General features: G+C 52.2%; 1 protein-coding gene across 1 annotated transcript; it reads left to right on the top strand.

Moving 5' to 3' along the window:
• The first annotated feature begins 1,754 nt into the window (after nucleotides 1–1,754).
• Nucleotides 1,755–26,633, top strand: OTULINL (OTU deubiquitinase with linear linkage specificity like). Its single transcript, XM_037529375.2, has 8 exons — nucleotides 1,755–1,812; nucleotides 17,185–17,344; nucleotides 17,429–17,460; nucleotides 17,566–17,657; nucleotides 18,243–18,392; nucleotides 20,456–20,584; nucleotides 21,975–22,244; nucleotides 22,928–26,633. The coding sequence occupies exons 1-8, from the start codon at nucleotides 1,755–1,757 to the stop codon at nucleotides 23,099–23,101; spliced, it is 1,065 nt and encodes a 354-aa protein (XP_037385272.1). The 3' UTR covers nucleotides 23,102–26,633.
• The last annotated feature ends 461 nt before the right edge of the window (nucleotides 26,634–27,094 follow it).

Here is a 27,094-nt window from a genome sequence, read left to right as displayed (position 1 = left end):
GTGTTCATGAATATTATCTTGTGGGAGGAGGTGGAGTTTACTGGCTAATTTGTTGTGTGGTTAAAGAAGGTAAGTCAATTTTATTTTATTATACCACAAGAAATTAGCCTTTGTATTTTCAAATTCCAGAATAGATCATCTGTACTCATCACTACCCATAAACTCGTCTAAGTTTAATCAGGCACAGCAATGTTAACTCGTTCTTTTTGTTTGTTTGTTTTTTGTATGAGTACCATGCTCTCCTCCTGCAAGTCATGGCTTATGGCTGTAGAAAAACTGCTACTCTATGTTAAAAATCTGCTTTGGATAAAGGAATTTTTCTAGACATGCAGCAGAGTCTGCGAACATTTTATCACCTTCTGTGAATCATGGTTTGCACAACAGTGGGGTGGTTTGAGATTTAGATCAAACTGTGTGAGCATTAGTTTCAGTTTCCTCATCTGTACGGTGGAGATCATAACAGTGACTACGTCACGGCAAGTGTGAGGGTTAGATGAACGAACACGGGTTCAAGTCCTACCCAATGCTGGGCCTGATGTCAGTTGTCATTAAATGCCTGATAATTAATGATATTAATTGTTGTTGCCCTGGTTCACAATTTTACTAGAGTCTTCAAACACCTATTACCCTCTCATCATCTGTTCCGAGACTCAGAGGCGGGAAAGTGATACTTTCCAGGGTGTTTTCCACATCTTTCTTGAGTTAGGAAATTCCTATTTCAGAAGGTGCCAAACGCACACTCTGTCTCTGGAATTGTGTGTAGTGGGAAAACGGAAGTCTTGACCAGGATTTTTGTTGTCTTCTTTTTCTTTTTTTAAAGATCTATTTATTTATGCATACAAGAGCTGGGGTGTAGGCCAGAGATGCAGGGGGTGAGAGGATTCACCAGAAACATAGTGGGGAACAGAACAGGAGGAATGACTGAAATACACTGCTGAGGGGAGCAGCAGGTGAGACAGGAGAGGTCTGCCGCGCCATGTGGGTAGCTCCCTGCCCGGGCATCGAACTCGTGCTGCAGAGGCTGCAGACTGCTCCACAGTGCGGTGCTCAACCCCTTGCACCACCAGGGAGGCCCTGTCTTCTTTTTTCTTCTGCAAAAAGTCCCATCTGACTGGAAGATCGTGTGTACGTGACTTTTTATGACTGGGTTTCTTTTTAATATTTTTTTCCTCCTGGCAAACCGCTTGATCAAAGGATGAATGTCCCCAAGGCGTGGCCCCACTTCTAAAGCAAACAGTGCATTTAAAGAAATGCAACCTCCTGCTGACACTGCGGGGCGGGGGAACCATAAAGATCACAAAATTTGCCCAATCTAGGGGAACCGGCTCAGGGCCGGCAGCTCGGTCCGGATTCGGGTGGGGCCCGCCGCAGGCGGACTCGGGGGAGGGGGGCACTCCTGGGACTTGGGGTGCAGAGGGCCCAGGCACCGGGTTTTCCAGGGCTCTCCTCTCAAGGCGCCTTAGGTGAGAGGTCGGGGTGCGCCGGGGCGGGAGGCCCGGGGTGGCGTCTAGGGGCTGCGCAGCTGGCAGCGCCGGGAGCCCCGCCCCGGCCCCGCCCCGGCCCCGCCCCTGGTGCGCCGAGGCCCCGCCCTCAAGGCCCCGCCCCTCCCAGGCCCCGCCCCCAGGCCGGCCGGGAGGGCCCCGCCGCCCTGCGCCTCCGCCCGCGCTGTCGCGGGGAAGCGAGCCCGGGCGGCGGGCGGCCGCCGCGTCTCCCGGACCCCGGCCCGGCTCGGCGCCCACCGCAGCGCGACCCGCATGGCGGCGCGGAGGAGCCCCCAGCCGGCGCGGGAGCGGCCGCGAGCCCCCGCCCCAGGTGCGCCCGGGCGGGCGGGGGGTTGCCCGGGGGGTCCCCGGGGCGCGGGGCGCGCTCCCCCGCGGCGGCCGCTCGGCCCTGCGTCTGGGGGCGCCCCGAGGGGCGGGAGGTCCGCGGCACCCCAGGAACCGTGGCCCCGATCTGAGCGGGACGGGGAGGCGGCGAGGACGCGCTGCCGTCGGGGCGCGGGGGGCGGCCCTGCGCGGGGCCGCGCGCCCCCCTCTCGGCGCCCCCCTCTCGGCGTCCCCGCGGGGGGAAGTTGACAGCGGCGCCTCCGAAGGCGGAGGATGTGGCCACACCTCGCGGCGGGGCGCGCGCCGCGCGGAGCAAGGTGGCTTTTCAGCAAAATGTCACCGGGGCGCGCGCGGACGGCGCGGGTCGTGCGCCCCAGACGCGGCACCGGGGCCGCCCGCCCCCCTCCGCGGGGCTTGCTGGGCCTGCACCCCGCAAGTCCAGGGTGTTTCCTCCTCAGCTTCCCGCTGCTCCCCGATTCCCAGCGCCCGGGAGCAGGAGGAGCGCTGCGCCCCGCTGGGAGCACATTCCTGCGCTGCGCCGTCTGGAGCCTCCCCGGGGTGTGAACCCTCGGTGCATTTGGGGAACCCGCCTGCTCCCAAAGTCGGCTTGGGCCCCAGGAAGTTGGCAGGTGCTGGGACTGCTTATTCATCTCCCTGCTTGGTCCCAGGAGGAGCCTTTGAGTCACGCAGCGAGCTGGAGGGTGCTGGGCTGTGGGGTGTGGTGGAAGCAGGCCAGGCTGGAAGTCAGGAGCGAGCCCCGCGCGTCGGGGTCCAGGGGCTCTGACGTCCCTTCCTCACCCATGAAGCCGGGGCCCTGGGGTGGCCGAGCCCTAAGGCCCCTCTGGGTCCAGAAGTCTGTGATTGACAGAACCTCCCACTCTCCGGAGCCTGGAGAATGAACTCATTTTTTCGACCTTTCTGCCCCTCGGGTTATTATAGAATTAGGCAAATATTTCCTGAGGGCGTGTTCATTTGAAGTTTTTATTATGTTATTTTCTTCCTCTCCCTGCCTTCTTTTGGCAGAGGACGGAAATTGGAAATGAAGAAGGGGCGCAGCTGGAAAGAGCGGGTTTAAGATGCAGAGAGGCACCTTCTCGCAGCTCCGTGTCATTGCCAGAAATTCTCCCTGGCACTCACCAAGCTCAGGGCGTGCCAGCGGGGAAAGCCCAAAGGAGCCGTCTCTCCTGGGCTCCTGCCTGTGGGGTCTGCAGGTGGTGTGGGCCGTGAAGAATGGGATTCAAGGATCGGGTTATGGAAAACTTTTTCTCCAAAACATACCCAGAGGACTTAGGAGAATAGTTTCCCTTCTTTGCTGGTCATGGCGGGAAGGAGAAGTTTCAGAAAGAGTTGCAAAGTTCTGACCGGGACAGCTTTTGTGACGCTCCCCCCGCGCTTTTGGTAAGAGAGAGACCGAGATAATAGCAAGGAGAGTCACCCTCGATGGTGTGAAGTCATGAGACGAGCACACGGACCAGGCAGGGGGCACTGGGCTTTGGGGAAGCCGTTTTCACTATTTCTTTTTCAGCGTCTCCATGTTGAGAGTCCCCAGGTAAGCCTCTGGGCACGTGGCGGCAAAGACTGTCAGCATCAGTGTCAGACGGCAAAGCGGCACGAAAGTGCTTTGGTGCAATGACCTGAAGTCCGGAGAAGACAAGGGGGGATGGCAGGGGGGACCCGAATAAGCTCACACTTCTCAGCCACCTCTGGCAGCCTGCATTTGAGGAGGGCATCTGTGCCGCGCTCCGCCTGCCGCAGGCCAGCCTCAAGGTCTTGCCTGTTCGGATGCGCCCAGGCTGGGCTGTGCTTCCCCGCCCCTGCCCGTCTCCACTGCAGTCGTCGACAAGACTCGGGAGTCCCAGAGTCCATGCTGGTCCCTAGAAGCTGGCCTGGGAGCAGGAGTCAGGCAAGCCCCATGCAGAATGGGGGCCCCTCAGCCAGGTCCTCTCACTGCTGCTTTGTGTAGAACTGCTCTGCTTTGTTTCTCTCCTGTTTTATAATATTCTGGGTCGGATTTGAACGGGGGCGGGGGAGTCATGCTAACAAAAAGTTTTGGAATAGTGGGGTTGAGGCTGCTGGTGTCTTAGCTCATTTACTAGCCGTGAAGGGCTTGGACCCACATGTTGGGGCCGCTGCTGTCATCGCTACCCTCTGCTGGAGGGAGTCGCTCGAGGCTTGAGCACAGCCGCTCACCTCCCTCTCTGACTCCTCCGTGACTGTGGAGGAGGTGCGCACCCCCAGGGCCTCGCGAGTCCGAGGCCGTCCAGGCTGACCTCCCTGGTGTAGCGGACGCTGTGTGCCTGCCGCAGCCAGCCCCAGCTTCTACCGCAGGCGGGCAGGTGAGTTCACCTGCGAGCACGTCCATGTTTGAAGGGAGCGTGGGCAGTTTGGAGCAGTTCCTGACCCAGCCTGCTACTCTGCGGCTAGGGGAGAGGGGGGGAGAGTGGGCGCTCACCCCTCGCTCAACGCGCACTGCAAGGAGTGGCGGGGAAACGCCAGCTGCTCCTAGCGGCCTTCAAGGCCTTTGCTCTCGAGGCGCTGAACCGGATGAGGGACTGACCGTGGCCAGGGTGTGCCTAGGAGGGGAGGTGCTGGGGCCGGGGCCTTGGTGCGCTGGCCATACCCCTAGAGAGAAATATCTCCCATCTTTAAAAATAGTTTGAGTCCGGAGGGGAACCAGACACGCTGTGCCCGGCCAGATGCTTACAACCAGGTGCGGGGCGGAGGGGGGGGGTGGCCTTTTGCACCGGCCCGTCACCCCACGCGGGTGCTTCTGGGCTCATGCTTCCCTGTGCTGGATTAAAGCACAGGTGAAAGGTCACTGTTTTGCTCCTACGTGTTTTAGTAAAGTAGAAATTCTTGATTGGCAAAATGATAAGTGAAGACGCCCTTTGACCTGGCACCCTGGAAGGGGTAGGTGGCCATCTTTGGTGGCAGTACCACCCCCCACCCCGGGATGTCCCTGCCACCCTGATCTGGGCATTTGAGTTCTCTTCAGGGTGCTGGACACAAAGATGCTGCCAGAGATGACCGTTATGACCCCTCCATGCCCCTCCACCCTGCCCACCTCTCTCTGACGCTCACATGGGCAGGAGGACCTCAGAATTTCCAGCTGGTCGGGGTGGCCTGGCTTCAGGCTCCGGCTGTCGCTCCTCCCACAGCCGCTGCCTCCCCAGACACACTGCAGTTTCCACGTTCACCTCATCGCCTTTATGCTGCTCTGAATTAAAATTGAATTACCTTTTCCCATCTCACCACTGTGCTCGTTTGAGGGAACTCACACATCGAGGGTGCAGGAGAGGGATTAGGAAAAGTTCCCGACGCGACGTCCATGGGTCTCTGTATGTGGCCATTAAGGTTTCTCATAACCTTTGCGGGAGCTCTTGGGCCTTTGTCTTGGTTCACTTGAATTCTCTGGCAAATGTTCGATGACTTAAGACAACCCTTCTCAAAACTGAGGTCCAAGATACATTTTTCAGCTTGTGATTAATTGAATGGAAGAACATTAAAAGTCACCTCACTTTATATCAAGAGAGAAATGTTTTTGCTTCTGCATTTGTTATTCCAGCAACTTTTGTCCTCATCCTAGTCCATTTTTCTGCTTTCTCATGTAACTGCAGCTGGAATAGACAAGTGGCATCCTGCTTACCTTGGGAGGATGGTGGGGTGTTTACGTTCATTTCTGGGAGACTGAGGCTGTGTGTTAGTGCTGTTACTGGCATTCCTAGGGAATAAAAATCCCAGAAACTAGGCCTCCCTGGTGGCGCAGGGGTTAAGTCTCAGCGCCCCGCACCTCTGGCCTACACCCCAGTTCTTTTATGCATAAATAAATATTTAAATATTTAAATATTTAAAAAATAAATATTTTTTAAAATCCCGAAACTAGCACAGAAAAATGCTATGCTTGATAAATGTATTAATTAAGAATTTAATAGTAAATCTTTTGTTGTTCGCTGACTCCTGTGCCTAGGATCTGTGTGGCGTTGAGCAGTAAATACACGGTGATTTCAGGTACCTTATTAACACTTTATCTGCTTGCTCTGCTGGTGGGTGGTCCTCTCGCAGGACGTAATGATATAATGGAAGTCAGTTTCGAAATTCAGAGGGAAGTGGAGTCTCATGCAATGTCAAGGCTTGACTGTCAAAAGAGAAGCCTGTCTCCTTCTCTTGTACCCCTCCCGTGGACATGAGCGCCCTCTCTCTTGGCTTGGGGTAACCTAAGCAGGGCCTGTCCGGCTCCAGGGCAGCTCAGGAGCAGAGGGGGCCGGGAAGCCCGTGCTGAAAGCCCATGGGGGTCTTCTCTGAATAGTTCATGTCCGTCCTCGAAGCCAGGGCAGGGCTGTTCCCCAGAGCAGTTATTTCATCTCCCAAGTGTAAGAAAAGTGATGGCAATTCCTTCTTCCCTGGCAACAAGAGAACCTTCCCCGGATCTGCAAAGGGTGCCTGGCACCTGTGGTCATGTCTATTGCGCTGTGACTAGACGGCCTCGACTTTCCTGAGAGCTCTGTGCCCTCCAGATCCACCACCAGGACCGCTAAGATGCCAGGGGCGAGCAGGGGCTAACAGGAAAAGGGGAAGTGGAGTGGCTCCGGCGTGGGCTGGACCTCACCATCGAGATAAGCAGGACTAAATGGCACGCATGTCAGTGGGCGAGATCCGCTGTTATCATTGTACTTGACATTGAGAGGATGAACGTGGAGTTGAATGTGTGGCTAAGGGTTAGGTAGGTCGTGCACCTGGAAACGCAAAGGTAGCCAGGGGAGGTAGTGACAGAAAGTGACATCCCTCTGTTGCATACCTGAGAAGTGTGAGACTCGGCGTTTGGATTCCTCCTCTGAAATCCGAAGTTGAAAAATTATTTGAATGGAGAGTTTATTATTTGATCCATGGTCAGTTCCTCTACTTTGTTTTTAAACCATTCGTTAAACTCAATTTTGTGACTTTGCCGACCGGCCCGACTCAGGAGTAGTAGTGGCGCCTGTCAACCATCTGTTTTTTAAAGATTCATTTATTTATGCATACAAGAACCGGGGTACAGGCCAGAGGTGTGAGAGGATTCACCAGGGACAGAGTGGGGAGCAGACCAGGCAGACCTACTGAAACACACTGCTGAGGGGAGCAGCGGGGAGACAGGAGGGGTCTGCCGCGCCATGTGGGACATCTCCCTGGCCGCTGGGGATTGAACTCCTGCAGTGGCTGCGGATAGCTTCAAAGTGCTGATGCTTAACCCCTTGCGCCACCAGGGAGGCCCCTGTCAACCATCTTATCCCTTCCTTGTCTTGGTTTTTTGCTCTTGCTGTCTTTTAGAAACTGGTCACCTCCACGGCCACTCTTGTGGAAAAGACTGTGCTTTCAGATCGGCCGGCCTAAGTGTCCGCAGAACTGATGTAAACTTGTATTTGGAGGCCGGGCGTATTTTTCCGGCATTTGTCAGATCTGTGAATCTCCCGCTGCTGCTCCAGGTGTCTTTCCAGGACATGTGGGGAACAATAATACGAGTTTCGTTGAACCTCCTGGTTTCACAACTACTGAAAAGCCTGGGCCTCGCCCCCACGGGGACGCTTCTCACAATTCCCTGAAACACAGTAGCCTGAAGAGGCCTTTGGCGGACGAAGGAAGGTGCCGTGCAGCCTGTGCCTTCATGGGAAGGAGGCTGAGGTGTCCGGCTCTCTAGGAGAGGCGGTCCTGGCTCCGGGGAGCTGGTCATCCCGCTACCTCGAGACCCTCCCCTTAGGTGACCGCTTCCCACTCTCACTTCCTGCCCGATATTTCCACGGGTGCAATTAAAGGAAGAGAAAACATTCTGGAGGCTCCTTGTTTCTAACACATTAAAAGGTGGACGGGACCACCAAGATAGAGGCCGTGAGGTAGGACTAGGTACGGTGGTATGGGTGAATCAAGGTTACTTCTCTCGTGTCCAAGTCGGGAGGTGACTCCCTGAGACTGGGATGGGCTCTGTGGTGTCGAGGACCCAGGCTGCTTCTGCTGTTTCTCCACTGTGTCTGCCTTCCATGACCACAGTTACTCGTTGGCCCATGATGGCTGCTGGATTTCGGTCATCACACTTACATCCCAGCTAGTAGGGGAGGAAGAGAAAGTAGTAGGCCTCTCTTCACAGACCCTTCTAAAAACTGTATGTTTGGCTTCTCCTAGCCAGAATTCACTCACGTGGCTGTGTCCAGCCCACAGGGAGCATGGACGGAGCCTTTTCTCCATCAATCCATGTCTCCAGCCCTGAGTTGGGAAGAAGAGAAAACCGATCTGGGGCGGAAGCTGCAGCCTCAGTCGTGGAGACACATGGACTGGATTCTGACTCCGTGGATTCATTTCATTGATCCAGCAAATATTTGTTAACTGTCTGCTGTGTGCCTTAGGTAACAGGAAAGCAGACATAATCCCAGTCTTTAAGGCGTTTACCTACAAAGGGAGACAGACACTACTCAAACAAAAACACACTTGTGTAATCCGTGATAAGTGTTGTGGAGGAGGGGACTCCCTGTGCCTGGAACACTAGACTGAGGATTTGAGCAGGCCTGGGGTGAGGAGTGGGTCACAGATGCTTTGCCCAGGGCTGGGACTTTTCAACTGAGAGCCTGAGAATGAAGCTGGATAGAATGTTCCAGACAGAGGGAAGGGCCTGGGCACCACTGAGAGAGGAACTGAGGGCAGCCAGTTCTCTTGGGGAAAGAGGAAGAAGTGAGCCAGAAGAAAGGAATCAGGGTCACACCTCGCACGCAGGGCACGGGAAGGGGGCAGGGAGGGACTGACGGACCTGACCAGCCTTCCAAGTTGGCGTGGGTCTGAGGGACGTCCTGGGACCCAGAATGTCCAGTGCTAAGGCTGGGAGTGTCCAGGCAAGCAGGATAACTTGGCCACCCTCCCTGGAGGCCACCCTCCCACTCAGCCTCCTTTATTAGGAGCTTTATAAAGTGCAGTTAGCCAGGTACAGCTCCCCGCCTTAGAAAAACAACAGGCCATGGAAAGCACCTCCTCATACGGGCCAAAGGGGAAGAGGCAACTCACGGAGGCAGCACTTGCTTCACGTCGGATTACTCGGCCGGTGGGACTTTCTCTGGCTTGAGTTCTGTCGGTAATTTTGGGCATTAATTGGCACATGATAATATGTGAAATAACAGAAACAGCCAAGGACGGGGGACGCTCTGATTCCAGAGCTGCGCTTCTCAACGCCAGCAAAGCCCTGGCACCCCCTGGGCGCTGACAAGGCCCCATAAATCAGAACACCCACGGGGGTGGTGTAGGTGTGAGTCCCTGGGGATCTTCTAGAATCTTCTAGTACAGTTCCTGCTTTTGGCCGGCCCAAGGGTGCTGGGTGGTCCTGGTATTGCCTGTCCACAGGCTTTGAGTGCAATGCTCTTGATGCTGGGCAGTTTGTTGGACACCGCTGGGTTCTTTTTAGGAGAGCGGATCCAGGGAGCGGAGACCTGGCAGGAGGGAAGGCCTCTGCCAGCACCCATGGGGTCCCATCTCTACTGCTCAGTTGGTAACAGGGGTTCTTAGGGGCTGTGAGCTGGGGCTGGTTCCTGGTTACAGAAGCACCAGCTGCCCATGGCCTCAGGGCAGGGTGGGGCCTTTGGTGGCCCATCCCCCACCCCCTTATTCGCAGGGCCTTCCCAGCTCACATCACTGCCTGCCTGGATGTGGGTCCTTCCCATGAGTAAGACAAGCCAGAAAGATTCTCAGATGGACGATGACACAGCTGCTGAATGTAAAACGACAACCCCGCTGACTCCAGCAGAGAATTGTGTCAGACAAGAGGGTCCACTGGGAAGGATTAGTGATCATTAGCGATTGGAGCCCCCAGATCACTGCAGGGAGCAGTGGAGACTGCTTATCTCAGAGGGGACCTGCCTCTGCTGCGTGTTCGTGAAAGATTTGCACTGGGGTGTAGAAGACAAGCTTGGTCTTGAAAGATCTCAGAGTTGACAGACAGCGCAATGCCCCCAAAGGCCAAAGCGGGTGGAAGCAGTAATCCAAGTCCAGGGAGAGAATTTGGTGGTGATGTGCTTCAGCTCCTGGGTCTCAAAAGCACACACCTTGTGCGTGTGAGCTGGACAAGCCCTCGCTTCCTTTCCCGGGTTCTGAATTAACTGGAAGGAAAACATGGGGTCAGATTTTGTAAATGGCAACATGATTTCATCCATCCACTGGTGTGATCACCTTGCCAGCTGTGCCTGGGCTGTCCCCACAAAAGTCCAGCTCCCCGGCAGCCACCCTGGGGAGACAAATAGCCTGGCTCACCTCTCTGCAGCAGGCAGCCCCTGGGAGCAGCAGGCCCCACGCAATCTCCCTCTGGAAGGAGTCGAGTGAGTGGTGGGTGCAGGCTGGGCTGGTCTCTGGGATAGCCTGGACAGGAGAATGAGGTCCCCCTGCTCCCTTCAGAAGATGGGGAGGTGGGGAGACAACTTCAGCAGCCGGTCTAATGGACTTTAAGTCGATGGCAGTTGGTGACTCTAAGTGGAATGTGAGCTGATGGTATTTTCCCTGCTGTACGAGACTAACAGTCACCCCCTCGCATGTGAGGTCCCGGACAAGGCCTGGCACCACAGCCCTGCAGCCAACCTGTCCACTCGCCTGCACCCCAAGACTGGCCTGTTGTTTCATGACAGAAACCAAATCAAAAGGAGGATACGGTTTCCTAGCGTGAATTTATATGAAACTCAAATTTGAGTGTCCCGATGAGGCTTCCTTGGATGCAGCCCCCGGGATGTCGTCCCATGGCTGCTGCCCCATGTCCAGGGAGAGTGGGGGAGCTGGGACCCCATTGGCGTACAGACAGCTCACTGTCCCCTGACCTAGGGGAAGTGGTGGTCCCTGCCTCCCTCCTCTGGCTGACACCAGGGCGTTGTGTTCTGGGGTCTCGCTCTACGTGTGAAAGGGCTTCAGAGAAGACCGCAGAGTGTGTTCTGTGATGACTGCCTGAGAGAACCGAGTGTCTGACCAGAGGAGAGGAGGGCTCAGTGGAATGAGGGTTGCCCTCAAAGTCAGCTGTTGTCACTTGATTCGGATTCTCAGAGGAGAAGTGGTTGTCGCGGCGGGTGGGGGGGTGGGTAGTGATGTCCTTCATGCGGGTACCAACCTCCAGCTAGAAATGTGGGTTGCAGGGGCCTCCCTGGTGGCGCAAGGAGTTAAGCATCGCAATATGGAGCAGTCTGCAGCCTCTGCAGCACGAGTTCGATCCCCGGCCGGCCAGGGAGCTACCCACATGGTGGCGCAGCAGACCTCTCCTGTCTCACCCGCTGCTCCCCTCAGCAGTGTATTTCAGTAGATCCACCTGTTCTGCTCCCCACTCTGTCTCTGGTGAATGCTCTCACCCCCTGCACCTCTGGCCTGTACCCTGGTTCTTGTATGCATGAATAAACAAATCTTTAAAAAAAATGTGGGTTCCAGTTCAGACTCAGACCTGCTTCCTCCAGACTCAGTTCCTTTGCCCCAAACATGAGGTCTGTGAGAACAGCTTCTCAGCTTTTGTCTTCGGGGTGATTTCCAGCCCTGCAGGGGACACTGCCTTCAAGATTCAGCTCACCCACCTGCAGTGAGGGCAGGATGAGTTCCGCTGAGGGGCTGGTGAGAACCCAGCCTTGGCGAACAGGTCAAATTTAGTCTGTTGGCCCAAAAGCCTCTGTGATTTTAAAAAGGTTGTCAAATGGGGCGGAATCAGACCTGTGCCTCAGACCCCTGGGGCAGTGACATTCCAGCTGTGGTTCTGATCGCACCAGTCTCTTGCCCAAAACCTGGGACTCCGTGGGCTTCAGAGAAACATCTGCATCTCCCACGGGAGCTGACCCCAGCCTCTCCGCCCCGGGCACAGGACAGAGCCCACGTCCCCTCTGCCGATAGCACCCCATGCCCCTCTGTGGGTGCTTCTTCGCCTTGGGTGTGCTCTGAGCACACGAGGAGGGCCCATCTGTGACTGGCATCAGGGAGCCCAGATGTGTCACCCATGGGTGAGGGCCATGGGGGAGGGGTCAGGAGACAGGAAGCCCTTCCCACCGCACCCACCATTGGCTTCAGTTTGCACGGCCCTTGCCACCCTTGATTCCAGCTAGCCGGGCGCCACAGTCACTCTTTGAAAGGGGGCTGCGTTCCAGGACACAACTCAGAGAAGCGTGAAAAGCCTGCCCGCTCCCTGGAGCTGCGTCCCCATCCTCAGCCGCTCCCTCCTGCTGCTCCAAGTGTGTGGCCAGCCTGGCCTGCAGCCTCGAATCTGTCTTCTGGTCCCCGCCTTCTCCTCTCATCTGCCCTGGTCTGCCTGGAAGCAGATCTGTTTATGTGTTAAATTAATTGTGGCATTTGGACCTTAAATTCTTTCAACAGGTTGATTTACTGGATGTGTGTCTTCACTCCCTCCGCTCTCTCGTCGTCTAGATTAAGTTGCCTTCCCCCCTCCGTGACCCAGTGGGCATCCCTTGACCCGCCACCTCTGGACTCCATGGACAGTGTAGACCATTGGCAGTGCAGACGTGTGTAGAGAGACCAGGGACTGCTGAGCGGGGGAGTGAGGTTAGGCGAGGAGGCGGGAAGGCCCGGGAGGCAGGGGTGGGGGAGCTGGGCTGCCTGCACGCAGCCCTGTGGGAGGTGTCAGTTGGGCCTCCCCGGGAGGGCTGCCTAGGGCTCCCGCCCCTGCTGCCTGATAACCACAGCTCCTGGCCCTTCAGGGTCTTTTAGTTTTGTTTTTCAGGTTTTTTTTTTTCCCCTTTGGGGTTTCCTGTTTGAATGTTTGAATTATCTCAGCTATGGTACATTTTAGAGAATGGAAAAAAAATTCTAAGTAGAATCTTACCGCAAAGATCAGTGCCCCCCCCTTTTTTTTTTCGGTTTAATCCGCGGTCTCCTCTGCCTTATATAGCCTGAGAGATCGCAGAGACCTGGGGTTTGGGGGGGGTTCCTCGTGGACCTCGGAGGGGCCGGCGATGACTCGATTGCTTGGCCTGGCTTAGCTCTGGTGGAGCCTGTGGTCTCGCGGCTGTTGCAGTGCAGTGGGCTGGCGGGAGAGGTCAGCCTGACTTAATCCACTTCCCTGTAACAGAAACGCCCAGTGCTTTGCCCGTAGCCTCATTTCAGGCAGCCCCCGGGTGGTGCAGCCCTTGTATCAGAAAGACGTGCCACCCTTTGTCTCTGGCTGATACCCATAGTCCCTGGCAGGTGTCATCCTGGCCTCTTCGCAGCCCTCACTTCCTGGCACGCCTTCCTCTCCAGAACCTCCCCCCGCCCCCCCACACCTCTCCCTGCCTTGCCCTTTGCTCCAACTCCTCCTCCAGTTATGCAGGATGACTGAATCCCAGGTGCTGGAAACTTCTCTCCCTTCCTATAGTCCAGTCACACCCCCTAGGCCAGGACCCTGGGGTCTGCAGGGGGGTGGGTGGTAGCTGACTCCCGGGCAGGTAGGCGCAGGGCCCATGCAGACCCCTGCTGGGAAGTCCCTCAGCGGTATTTGGGGAAAGGAAACGACTCCCGCCGACGTGAAGCCGGGATTGGGGGTCTGTTTTGCCTGGCACCTCATTTCAGGGCCTCTCTTCTGTGTCAGCTGTGTTTGGTGGTAATCCAGTTATTGACACACGCCGGAGAAACATTTTTTAAACTCTCCTTTTAAAGAGTCTTAATTCCTCCTGGTGGCGCAGAGCTGCGGTGAGGACTCACTCGGCCCCAGAGTCCAAAGGCGGGCGTGCCCAGCAATCACACGGCAGGGTCTGGTCTGGCCTGGCTTGGCATCCTAGTGTTACTGTGATCGGGGGCAGGGCTGCGGGTTCCTCTCTCGCTCCTGTGCACCTTTTCTGCAAAGTAAGGGTGATTAGAGTAACAGCAACAGAAATAACCGTGAGCACTATGGGGTGCTAGCTCGGGACTCCCCAGCACCTCTCCCTGGATGAGGCAGCTGGCCGGGGCATCTCTGCTACGGCGCCTTTGTTATTATGCAGCCACCATGGTGTGAGCCATCAAGCATTGAGCACCTCCTGTGTACATGGGGGCGGCACGGGACTCAGGCCCTGGGGCTCCAAGGCCTCCTGCTCCCCGGCAGCTTTTACAGTTGAGGATTCCTGCAGAGCACAGCACGGCGCGTGGCCCCTGCCAAAACTCCACTTTGATTGAATTGAACTTGACATCTCAATGAAGCCGACCTTTTTCCTCCCGAAAGCACTATACTTTGTCTCCTCTGCCATACAGGCCCCACCCTGGGGCTATATCGTATATTTCGAACACCCCAGGATTGTCTGTGACCTGCTCAGTGTGGCTAATAGGAAGGGGCTCTGGTGTTGGATCTCTGAGGGGCCACAGGGACAGAAACAGCTCGCTCACACGTGACTCATGAGCGCTGCCCCATACCTTGCCCCCAGCACCCACCCCAGCCTCCGCAGGATGCTCTCTGGGCCTCTTGGTTTGAGTTACTTGATGAAAAACTGGGTCCAATAGGTAGAGCGAGGCAGGAGTCGGAGTTGCATTCCAGGCCTGAATGGGGAGAGGGAATCAAGGTTTCTTGTTTATTTTCTGAGAAGTTGATCATATCACTCTTTCTTGGCTTGCAGGCAGGTTTAATTATGAGGATAAAGGCAGGAGGCTAGCAAAGTGTGTGTGTGCATGCGCACAGGCGTGCGCATGTGTGCAGGGCTGGAGAGCCGTCCATTGCGGCGAGTCCCCCGGAGCCCTGGGTGCAAGAGTGGCCTTGTGTGCTGAAGCCCTGCCTCCGGGACCGCCCATCACAAGCCCCAGGTCCCGGGGCAGTCACTGAGTGCATGCAGCAGGTTGGGTGGCACCTGTGACTGGTGAGAGCATGTGCTCAGAAGCAGGGCAGCAGCAGACCCAGCTCAGCAACAGCAGGTCCTGCAGGTGGCACCCGCAGGCGCACACCCTGTGGAAGTGAGCAGTGGCTTCTGGGTTGGGTGCTGGGGTGTATGAATGAGTTTCTGCAAAAATGCAGACCACGTGCAGGGGTCTAGGGAGTGAGGGAGCTCTTACGTGGGGTGGGGTGCTGGCTGTCATTTTGGAAGGCACCTTGGCAGCCTCCGTCAAAACTGAAAGTGAGCGCACTCTCCGGCCCCGGATTTCCTCTTCTTGAAGTTCTCTTAAAAGTCACCACGAGTCTACAGGCCCATTGGAGGAGGAGGAATGTGTCAGTGATGTTGATGAGAGTGGAAAATGTTTCTTAGCGAGGCAATGATTATGCACATGGCCATCTGTCTATATTCGGAAATGCTTTGCATACTGTACAAAGAATAATATGCATACAAAGAACAATACAGGCCTATCTGCACTGATATGAAAAGCTACCCAACATACAGTTTGAGGTGAAGTTGCTATGAACAGAAAAAGACCACAAAATCATATTAATATCTCCTTTTTCTAGGAAATGTTTATGAATAAAATAGTTATGGACCACTAGGCAAAATCGTAGTTCTTTTGTGAATGTAAGGATCTGCTAAAAAGTATCTGCACATGTTACAATTTTCCAAGTTAAAAAATTAGACTGAACTGGGGGTGGCACAGTGGGTTGAGTGCTGCTCTGTGAAGCTGCCCACAGCCTCTGCAGTGTGGGTTTGATTCCTGGCCGGCTGGCGAGATTCCCACATGGCATGGCAGACCTCTCCTGTCGCGCCCGCTGCTCCCCTCAGCAGTGCTTTCGGTCCGTCTGCCTGTTCTGCTCCCCACTCTGTCTGGCGAATCCTCTCACCCTCCCGCGTCTCTGACCTATACCCCGGGTCTTGTATAAAAATAAATATATCTTTAAAAAAAAAAAGAAATTAGACTGAACTCATTGAAGACCAAATGACAGATGTAAAGGCAGTTTTTAAACAGTTCATAAATTCATTTCACTAAATTTGTAGATGGGAGTAAATATATAATGTACAGCCAGTCCATTACTCTAAGCAGAAGTACCTGGTTTTTGAAACTATCCCATCAAGTAATAACATGTAATATGTATGTTTTTACCTGCAGTAGCTTTTTTTTTAATTGCCTTATTTGCTGGTGAGTTCTTTCTTTCTTGAGAGTGTAAGCACATAGCAGATGTCCAGATGATCCAAATGCCAAGAGCATTCATTCCAAATTGAGAAGGCTTTTACCCTGTGAATCATAGGAATTTTACTAAACCATGCATGGCCTGCCATGGAGGAAGGAGTTTCCCGATAAGCTAAAGGAGTTTTGCCCACAGTTCCAGAGCATCTTCCTCATTTGTCCTGCAGCGTTTTGCACACTCAACATACTGTACTCAGAATCTGCTGTGCGTGCTAAAATATGGCACTGCCCCCATGAGGGCTGCCCAGGCCTGTTGCTTTTATCCGTCACCAAATGAGGATTCTGAGTGTCTGTCCCAAGCAGCAGATCAGCCTCCACCATGCCCTTCCTTCAAGGGGTCCCCTTTCTGCAGACGATGACTCTGAACCTGCTGTTTGAGTCGGTGGTTCTGTGTGTTAAGGGGATGCCGAGGTTTAGGCCTGGGATGATTTAAGAATACCAAAGTGGGAAGACATAGAAGAGGGGGTGTTGCTGGAGGCCCCTGGGATGATGGCCTCCTTGGTGCTGGGCACCCAGCAAGATCCCTGCATCTGTCTTGAATTTGATAGACAGTTGACCCAGTGTTGTGCCACCTGGCTGGCACTAAACGATTTCCCTCTCTTTCCCCAGGGAGGTCAGTATTTCCCCCTCATTTTACAGGCAAAACACTTGGGGTAAGAGGAGTGAGTTTCCCAGAGTCACACAGCTCGATGAGCAGGAGAAGCTAAGAATCAGGTCTAAGGGCTTCTGAAGCCCCAATTCTTGACGTACACTATTCCTCTCGACTTTTATGGGACAAAGATGTTCTTAAAGAGAAGATTCAGGTTTTCGGTTTCACATTTGAACACTTTAAAAATGCTTGTGTAGGGCCTCCCCGGTGGCGCAGCGGTTGAGCGCTCAGTTGTGAAGCTGCCCGCAGCCTCCGCAGCGCCGGTTCGATCCCCGGCTGCTCCCCGGCCACCGGAGGAGGGTCCCACATGGCGCGCAGACCTCTCCTGCCGCCCGCTGCTCCCCTCAGCAGTGTACCTCGGTCCTTCTGCCTGCTCTGCTCCCCGCTCTGGCTCTGGTGAATTCTCTCACCCTCCCGCGCTTCTGACTGTACCCAGGGTTTGTATAAATAAATAATCTTAAAAAATAAAAAATAATAATAATAATAAAAATGCTTGTGTAAACCAACCATAGGTGCTGCAATTATCCAGTGTATCTTTTGTTTTCCTCCTGAACAATAGACTTAGGTAATTGTGATATGTCTTTGTTATTAGATTTTTTAAATGTCTATGGACGTCAAGTTGACTTATAACACTGGGTGTGTTTTGGGGATATAGGATCACACCTTTATTATTGAATTTTATAGGAAATGACCAAGTTCACTCCTGGACACTAGTCCCCAGCCAAGCCCTAGAGGCTGCGTGGAGGATGGCCAGGGGGTCTGTGATGCTGGCTGTTTCGTGTCTGCTGGCCACCCTCTGCTGCTTCCGAAGGCTGCAGGTACATATCGGGCACCGACTGAAATGGTAAGTGACTAGCTCACCCTTAAATGTCAAAAATATCCTGGTTATACATAGTAGAATTTTGATATTGTTCCCTTTGTCTTTTAGGTGGATTGGATATCTACAGCGAAAATTCAAAAGTAAATATTTTCACGCATGCCTTTCCTTATTGTGAAGGTACGGAGAGGGCTCACCAAGGGAGAGGAACAGGGAAACTAACTACCTTGTGTCTTGACTTGGTCCAGGGAACCTCAGTGTGGAGGCAGAAGTGGATTTACTAAGCTATTGTGCCAGAGAATGGAAAGGAGATCTGCCCCGTGCCAAGCTGATGAGGAAGGTGTGTCTGTTCATAAAGGTGGTGGAAGATGGAGGCTGTGTGGGTAGAAATTGGGAAGCAAACCTTCCATTCTGCTTTGCTAAATCGAAGATCAACTAAGACCAGACGTGCCAGGAAGGAACAGCTGTGGCTCCTGTGACAAAACTGCCCAACCAGGGCCTCCTTGGTGGTGCAAGGGTTAGAGTCCCAGCACTATCAAGTTAGTGCCAGCTACCGTAGCACAAGTTCGATCCCCAGCCAGGGAGCTACCCACATGGCGCAGCAGACCTCTCCTGTCTCCCCGCTGCTCCCCTCAGCAGGGTATTTCAGTAGATCTGCCTGTTCTGCTCCCCACTCTGTCTCTGGTGAATCCTCTCACCTCCCGCACATCTGGCCTGTACCCCAGCTCTTGTATGCATAAATAAATACATCTTTAAAAAAAAAAAAAACAGGGCTATAGACCCTGATCACGCAGAGCCAGGGCCCATGAGATGTCCTTACCTCCGTGGCTGGTCCTCACTTCTGTTCCGACTGACCTTGCTGACTTGCTTTGTAATTCTCTCAGCTGATAGAATGTGAAAGCCCACCCTCCCCTCTGTGCCGCAGGCCTACGAGGAGCTGTTCTGGCGGCGGCACATCAAGTGCGTCCGGCCGGTCAGGAGAGACCACTACGACGCACTAAGGTGCGTGCTGTTCCAGATCCTCAGCCAGGGCCTGGCCTACCCGTCCTGGATGAAGGAGAAGGACATCGTGAAGGTGCGTGTGCGCGCTGGGAGCTGGAGGGAGGCAGAGCAGAGGCGTGGCCTGGGCTCTGGAGTCCCGGGGTATCCTGGAGGCAGGACCCCAGAGGTGGAGGAGCCTTGGGGGTTGTCGAGCCCAGCCCCCATCTCTCAGCTCCGCTTGCCAATAAACCATCTCAGAAAGACGGTCATACTCGGTTTAGGTTGGCTGGTTGCTTGAGAAGGGCGCCTGTGCCCTCTGAGCAAGGTGGCCTGCTGACCTGTACAGGTGTTGGAGTTTTGGCAAATGCTTAGTGTCTGCCACCCCAGAGAGTCCCCACACTCCCTTATACTCGGTCCTGCTCCCACACACACCCTGTGCCCTTGGAGACGGGGTGATATGTCTTCCGTCTCCCTGGTTTTGCCTTTTCCGGAACACATAATGGATCACCCATGTGGCTTCTCCACTTACATGGATGCGACCGCAGTTTACCTGCTTCGTTCTGTGAACTTGGGGTTCATCCCTTCTCACGGTCCTCGGGGGAGTGGATCACAGTTGCTTGTCCATTCAGCAGTTGAAGGGCCTCCAGATAGTTCCCAGCTCTTGACAACTATGCAGGAGGCTGTTCTGATTATTCCCATACAGGATTCTGTGCGATAATCAGTTTGCATTCCTTCTGGGTGAAGACCGAGCGGGCTGGGTCGCATGGTGGGGCACTTTCCCCAGGTGGCTCTGCCTTCTGGCTGTCGCAGCCATAATGTTGAAGAGCCCAATTGTCCGCCTCCTCACCAGCACTGCCAGCTCTTTGCTAGGTTTGGGTTTTGATGCCATTCTAATAAGCGTGCCTGGGTGTCACCCCCGGCCAGAGCGCTGGGCTTGTTTGGCATCCGCATCATCTACCCGGAGAAGCGTCTGGTCAAATATTTTGCCTGCTCTTTTTTTTTTTTTCTGGACTTTTTTTTTTTAATTACTGATTGAGTTTTGAGAGTTTGCCGTATATTCGGAACGCTGGTGCTTTATCACATATGTGATTTGCAGATATTTTCTTCCGGCTTGGGTCTAGTTTTTTGTTTTTTAGTTTTTGTTTTTTTTTTTTTAACAGTGTAAGGGAGTCCATTCTTGATAAATAACCTGAATTTTTATTTTGGATGGAGGCTGCACTTATCTAAGGATGGAGGCGCACACAATATAAAGCATTGGGTTTATATAGTTACGTGTGTTCTGCTTCCTAAATATTTTGCCTTTGGAGTCGTCTTTGTAAGTCCCTGTATGGTGCTGCCGCGCACCCAGTGCTGAGGACAGAGAACACGGCCCCCTCAGCCAGGCGGGCAAATCCACCAACGAGAGCCCAGTGAAGTGGCCGCTGTTATCCTTGATTTACAATGGAGGCCGAGGCTATCAGGTTCCATAATTGACGCTGGTTAAGCCATTGCTTAGCTGATGAGCAACAGGGCTCGGTTTGAACCCCAAAGCATGTCACTGAAATCCATGTTCTCCTGAATGCACTGTTACCCTAACATTGTTTGATTAATAGGTAATTTTTACAGGAGTTTGGGAAGTGTTTGATCCTTAAAGACTATTTCTTTTTTTTTTTTTTAAGATTTATTTATGCTTACAAGAACTGGGGTGCAGGCCAGAGGTGTGGGGGGTGAGAGGATTCACCAGAGACAGAGTGGGGAACAGAACAGGCAGACTGACTGAAACACACTGCTGAGGGGAGCAGCGGGGAGACAGGAGAGGTCTGCTGCACCATGTGGGTAGCTCCCTGGCCAGGGATCAAACTTGTGCTGCAGTGGCTGGTGACAGCTTGAGAGCGCTGTCTTTATCCCCTGTGCCACCAGGGAGGCCCCTTAAACACTATTTCTACAGACATAATCTTACATGTACGTTTTCATCAGTTGCGAAGTTGTGGATTAAGAACTTGATCCAAATCACTTAATTCACAAATCTGAAAAAAAAAATGACTACATGATTTTCATTTAACTGCTGATGTCGCCTTTTAAAATGAAGATGCTAAATGAGATAAGATGATGTGTTGTCGCATGTGTGGGCGTGATGTTGAGATGCTAATCGTGTTGGTCTCCACTTCCTTTTTAAAGCTTCCTGAAAAGCTGCTCTTTTCACAAGGTTGTAACTGGATCCAGCAGTACAGTTTTGGTCCTGAGAAATACACAGGTTCAAATGTGTTTGGAAAATTGCGTAAATGCGTGGAATTACTAAAGGCACAGGTGAGTGTTTGGCGGGCGAGGCAGGAAAGCCTGCAGCCCCCTCCACCCAGCCCCCTGTCTCTGCTGTCTGTTATCGCTTTGTTAGGCCGGCAGGAAATAGACACAGACGCGCTTCTTCCAGTAACTGATGGTTTCCTTTCCTTGTTCTCCTTTCTCCCGCCGAATAATAATGAGGGTGTGGTCCTGCAGGAGAGTGAGGACGTTTATGGGCCGACGAGGCCTCTGGGGGGCTGGCCAGGAACCCCCAACAGTATCTACCTTTGTCTCCCCAGAAACTGCATTGCGAGTCCCAGACAAGACACTCGGAGGTTCGGAACTCGGGGCCACGCGGGTGTTAGGGTCTCAGAGTTTTTCTGCCTTATAATAATGACACAGTTTTGGATTCCTGGAAGGAACCTTCGCTAGGAAATGCCGTGACCTTGCTGTGCCAGTGTTCTTATCTGAGCAGCATCTGCCCTGGGTGGTTACAGCAAGGTTTCAGAGAGTTTACACACGGCGAGTGTCCCCACTGTGTCTGGCATATGTGTGTTTAAGAACACTAGCTAGAGCGGGGAGGGGACAGGCCCCCCCACCCCCGCCGCGAGACCCCCAGAAGCCCTCCACTACCCTGCCCCCTGCCCCAGGGAACACGTACTATTTATTCACTTTCAGGATTTCTTTTCTTCCCGCAAATTTTAGGCCGGAGTTTTGTCCCGCTTTTGTTTTTGTTTTATTTATTAATTTATTTATTTTGTCTGCCCCTAATGCTGGGCCCCTACGGTAAGACCACCTCCTTCCCACGCTTGTCCTGTGCTCATGGAGCCCAGGGGGCCCCTGCACAGACCTTGTGTTCACTGGCACCTTCCTGGGGCCTGAACCCCCCAGCTCCCAGGTCAGAGTGAAGCAGGGCGGAAATAGTTAAAATTTTCATACCTGTTGTAGCACTCAAGGGTCAGCAAGTGTGGTTTTCTTATGGGGACATAGACGAATACTGCGTTAACAGCAGTTCCAGGCCCAGTGTTGCCAGTGGCACGCAAACATCCTCGCCCGCCTGACAGCTGCTAACGTGGAGGGAACGGAATTTAAACAGTTTTATAAACAAACAGCTCAAGAGCGCGGCTCGGGCTGGCACTGAGTCTGCAGAACCCGACTCTCTTACGACGCTTGAACACACTCACTGGCTTAGTACTTGACCTACGAGGTGAAACTTCTTGAAAAAAAAGTTTTAATTTAACTAGTTGGCTGCTGTAGAAGTAGCATGTGCTTATGCTTAGGAAAAAAATGAAAGTGTCCAGAAATGAAAAGTAAAAATTCCACTCCCCTCTACTAATTTTGCTAACTTCATAAGCACCTGCGGGTGAGGCAGGGCGACTGCTTTCTTTTGGTTTCACCTCCGCCTCTGTGTTTGTAGTGGACTGAATTTAGTGGAATTAAAGATCATCACAAGAGAGGAAGCATGTGCAACATCCTTTTTTCCGATGCCATTCTGGAATATAAACTTTACGAAGCTTTAAAGTTCATCATGCTTTATCAAGTCACCGAGGTGTACGAACAGATGAAGACCAACAAGCCCATTCCTGGTCTTTTTCGACTCCTGTTTTCCCGGGAAACCTCGTCGGACCCACTGAGCTTCATGATGAATCACCTGAACTGCATCGGCGACACCCATGGGCTGGAGCAGGTGAAGGGGCCTGAGAATCGTGTGCGTTTGGTCGGGGATGAGTCTCCTGGCTCTTGAGCCACACAGGCCTTAGTTCACTTTCCTGGTGGCCGAGCCACTGTGTGGGATGGGGTTGACAGATCACCCTCAGGGAGCAGGGGGAGAGGCACTGACCCCACTGCTGGGCTGGAATGCGACAGCCTGAGGCCAGGTGGGCGGTGACAGGCTGTGTCCCAGCAGAGTCACCAGGAGAAAGTGCATTTGGGGGATGAGATAACCTTGGGAAAGCATTTGGTTACTTCACTGTGATCAATAGGAAATTAGTGCAGTTTCCTAAATCCCAAAAATGCCTTTCTGTCCCATAAAAAGGGTTTGGTTGGTTTGACTTTGCTTCCCTGATCTGACTTTGTTATCCAGATTCATTTTAAATGCGATAAAACTAATTGGGAAACAGTATCATTTCTATTGTGTTTCTTATTGTTTGTTTTTTTTTAATATGGAAAGTAGCGGTATTCTGTGTGATGTCTCCACACAGGTCCCCCACGGCCCCCCACTTCCCATGTGGTGCCCACCCCTGGCTCACGTGCAGTCCTGTGTACTAGCATGTCATTCTCAAGCTTCAGGAGACGCAGCCCGGGGGTGGGCGGAAGGAGGCACTTGGAAGTGTGTGTGTGTATGTGTGACCCGTTTCATCTCTTCCCCAGATTGATATGTTTATACTTGGATACTCCCTTGAAGTAAAGATAAAAGTGTTCAGATTATTCAAGTTTAACTCCAGAGACTTTGAAGTCTGCTACCCAGAGGAGCTGCTCAGGGAGTGGCCGGAGATCTCCCTGCTGACCGAGAATGACCGCCACTACCACGTTCCTGTCTTCTAAGTCGGGCTGGGCCAGGCGCTGGCTCTGGCCATGGGCATCTGTCACGCACACACCAGGCGTTTCTCAGACAGCAAAGCCAATGTGGAGCCACAGGAGTTAGGACCTTCTTCTGGGGACCCCCGTGTGCTGATGGAGGTGCCCAGGGCCTTCCTCTGGGGCTCAGCGCATCCCTCCAAGGCAGCTGCACTGACACTTCGTGGGCTGGTGGCTTGACCTTGTTCATCGGGGCCCTGGTCCCCCACAGCAGAACTTTAAGAGCACAAGGAAGAAACAACAGCAGGAAAAAAGCGAGAAGAAAACAAGTAAAGGACTAACCTGGGAAAGCAGAATTAGTCTCTGATGTTTACATTCTTCATTAAGAATCTGTGTTTGACTGATGTTGGCGCTTCATAAACATGGCCTTAAGCATTACCTTTCTAGAAATCTGTGTGGTGTTAAGTAGAGAAAAACCCCTTAATGGACTTTAAAATCATGTGTGTGTGTATTTGCAAAAAACTATAGTATGCACACAGATATACATGTAGTTTTACATGTACATACACACATGACCACTACTTTGTCATGTTGTACGATTTATTTTATATCTATTTTTTATAACAGTTGGTCTGGTCAGTTTAATATGTTTTGTATAGATAAAATGATAACTTCTATAAATTAAGACAACTAGGTGGACAGTTATTCAAGTGTCATGTAGCAAACCCTGGTGTATTGCGTGTGTATTTAATACGTGGAATCTTATTGTGGTAGGTATTGATTTCAAATGATACAAAACTAGTTGTAAAGTAGCATTTTGCCCTTCCCCCAAAAGGCATCTACATCCTAATCCCTGGAACCTGTGACTGTGTTGGGTTCAAATGAGGAGGCAACAGATGGAATTAAGGGACTAGCCAGCTGACCTTAAAGTAACAAGAGGACTTGGGGTTCTCCAGGTGGGCCCCATATAATCAAAAGGGTCTTTCAAAGTGGGAGGGGGATGGGAAGCGTGTCAGAGCCTGGGGAAATGTGAAGTGCAGGACAGTCAGAGGTGCCAGCTTGGTAGATTTGAAGATGGAGGAAGGGCCCAGGAGCGTGTGGGCAGCCTCTGGAATCGAAAAGAGACCAGGAGTTGGATTCTCCTCTAGAACCTCCAGAAAAGAACATGGCCCTGCCGATGCCTGGATTTTAGCTCCATGGAGCTCAAACCTCCAGAACTGTAAGGTAGCACCTTTGTGTTAAGCGGCTGACTTTGTGCTAACGGTTAATAGCAGCAACAGACAACTAATGTCAGGCTAACTAATTTTTGGCCATCTTTATTTTGGAAATGCTTTTCTAGGTTATTTTGGTGATCTGTTTTTTTTTTGGAGGGGGGGCCCCGCTGTACTTCGTATTGAATTTCTATCAATACGACATAACTTCTTCAATCTTGTCATGACATTTGGCTTGGTCACAGTTCCCTCTAAGAGGGCCTGACTCGGTGAATGCTAAAGGTTGGTGCCTAACTTTCCCACATCATCGCGTTACTTCTTCTATAAATAAAAAAAGTATGTTTCATGTGGTGTGTGGAAGTAACACTTCAGACTTTCATAGGAGGGAGAAGCGCCTATCAGCACTACTTACACTGGTTGGCCACAGTGTCTTGCCTTTTACCCCCACGCTCCTGCAGCGTTAGCAGCGTTAGCGTTAGCTCCTGCAGCATTAGCAGCAGAATTATCTCCACATCAATCCAGGATCAGAAGGAGAACCCTTTTCATAGGGACGGGCAGCCTGGCACTCCGTGACAGCCCACCATTGCGTCGAGGCTGGTGGGCAGGGCATGAATTCTTTCAATAGAGAGGCAAGGCAGAATTGTGAAAAAGGACATTTCAATACAATGCAAGCAGGAAGTAGAGAAGACATCAGAATCATCGCTATGTTTTAGGAAAGCACCAAAACAGAAGATGTTTAAGGAAGGAGGAAGAGTTGAATGGTATCGGTTTGGTTTTTAAAAATTCAAAGACTATAACTAATTAGCCAGAATGAATGGCGTACAAAGTAGCACCCCTGTTTTGGATTGGCTTTTCAATGTTTTATTTTTATTGAGGTAACATGGTTTACACCACTTGGTGTGCTTCAGAGATAGGGGGTCACCGCTTATCATTGCTAAGTATTGTTTCATTACCTGAGTGTTGGTACAGGTAGGTACGCATCTCCAAACCCACTCCGTTTCCTTTTTTGTCACAATGTCTGTTTCAGAGTCAGACAGAGTTAGGTGGGTCCATGCGGCACCATCACTTGTATGTTATTTGTTCAAAATAATTGAGTCTCCCTGAATTCCCTTATGTTTTAATGCGGTCATACTCCTGTAGGCCAAGAAAATAAGCGTTTGTCTGGATTACACTTCTGCTGAACAGCAACATGGTTTATAAGTGATGGAAAAAAACACTCACATATTTAACAACCCCAGGGCCCAAGTGGTCTGGGGATGAGTCAGAAGTGGGTGCAGGCTTCTGCCCGCGAAGGTCATAGAATGCACTTGAGCAAACAGGAACTCTGCTGGAGCCAGTGTGGATGAGGGGATCTTACTAGTACATTCTTAGCTGGTGTCTCTGGAAAAAAAGACCATTCTGCTCAGACACCACATTTCCATATAAAATTGATCTCTTGGTACTTAAGAGTCAAATATGGCCAATTTTAAATTATGTGGGTAATTTTACTGCCACAATCATGATGCTTATTGGTAACGATTTTTGGAAAGTGTAGTCGAGAATTTCCCACAATAGAAAAAAAAAAGCTCTAAATATTTTAGATTCAGTCTGATGAGCTGTAAATCCATTTCAGTTCAAGTACTTTATGTAAAACAGCAGTGTGTTCTAAGAACATTCCTCAAGTACAGAAGTATTTTTTCCATTGAAATAGCCTCCTTATAAGCAAGTACATCTGCTTGTTCCCGCGAAAAGCATGAACCCGAGCATCTAGATGGGACTCCAGAGGGCTTGGAGGTTAAAGCTACAGACCAACACTGCATTTTGCAATTTTGCTTTGCTTCCCTGCAAGTTTGAAAAGGTGGACTGAGGGTGAACCCACTAATGGAACGCTGGTTTATGGGCAGTGTAGACCACCCGCCCCCCCCTCCCATCTAAACACACCAACACATTCATAAGGACAAACACAAAAGCCTGACATTCTCCTGGACTCCTTTGTTATCACTGTCATCTCCAGAGACAAAATCTAAGCAAGAACTGGGGGCCTGCCCAGCACCTGTCCAGGCTCTGCCCTGTCCGCTGCTCCACCTGAGAGCTTTGTGTAAAGGACCCCAGGACTTGGTGAAGAGAAGCAGCTGCTGCAAAAAACCTGAAGAGCCTTTTGAATGTTCTGGACGTTTCTGTGATTCTGAGTAGACAACACTTAGGGCTTCCTTAATTGAAAAAGGAGCAGAGATAAGGTGATGTGTGAAAAGGCTGTTTGATATAAAATATTGTCACTGTAGGTAAATAGGAACTCTCACTGTTATTAGTTACTTTCGCTATAATTAAACACGCTGGATGGATGAAAAGATTAAAGGAAAAATCCACCACTGGCATATATGTCCCCTCTGTTGAAATCATTAACCCTCAAATGGTAAATGAGAGCCGTGACCTCTCCCACCTGCTCTGTGTGTCCCCAGGTGGGGATGGGGCGCTGCCATCTGTGGGACCAGTTGCGTTGCAGCTGCGTTTCCGGCTGCGTCTTCAGAGGAGCCAGCAAGCTGGAAAGCCGCTCTCTGGGCTACACAGGAAAAGGAAACACCATTTGCTTCTCTGTTTAGAGCAGGAAGTAAAGTGGCTTCTTCCCTTTGAAAATTGTGGCAAAGCAGTGCTTTTTTAGCTCCTTGGCTGGCTTGTGCTCTTATCAGACACAACCGGCCACGATGGGGCTGAAATGCTCCTTCTGACTTCTGTGCTTGCTCTGGCGAAAAGGCCGCACTTTGGTGGCTGAACTGTGAGTCCAGGCAACAATCAGCAGATGCTGACATATTTATCTGGGGCTGCGGGGTTC

Source organism: Talpa occidentalis, unplaced genomic scaffold (assembly GCF_014898055.3).
Source record: "Talpa occidentalis isolate TD23 unplaced genomic scaffold, MPIMG_talOcc4v2.1 talOcc4.6, whole genome shotgun sequence".
Classification (NCBI taxonomy): domain Eukaryota; kingdom Metazoa; phylum Chordata; class Mammalia; order Eulipotyphla; family Talpidae; genus Talpa; species Talpa occidentalis.
Note: the sequence above shows the minus strand (reverse complement) of the source record. Positions and strands in the feature narration are given on the sequence as shown.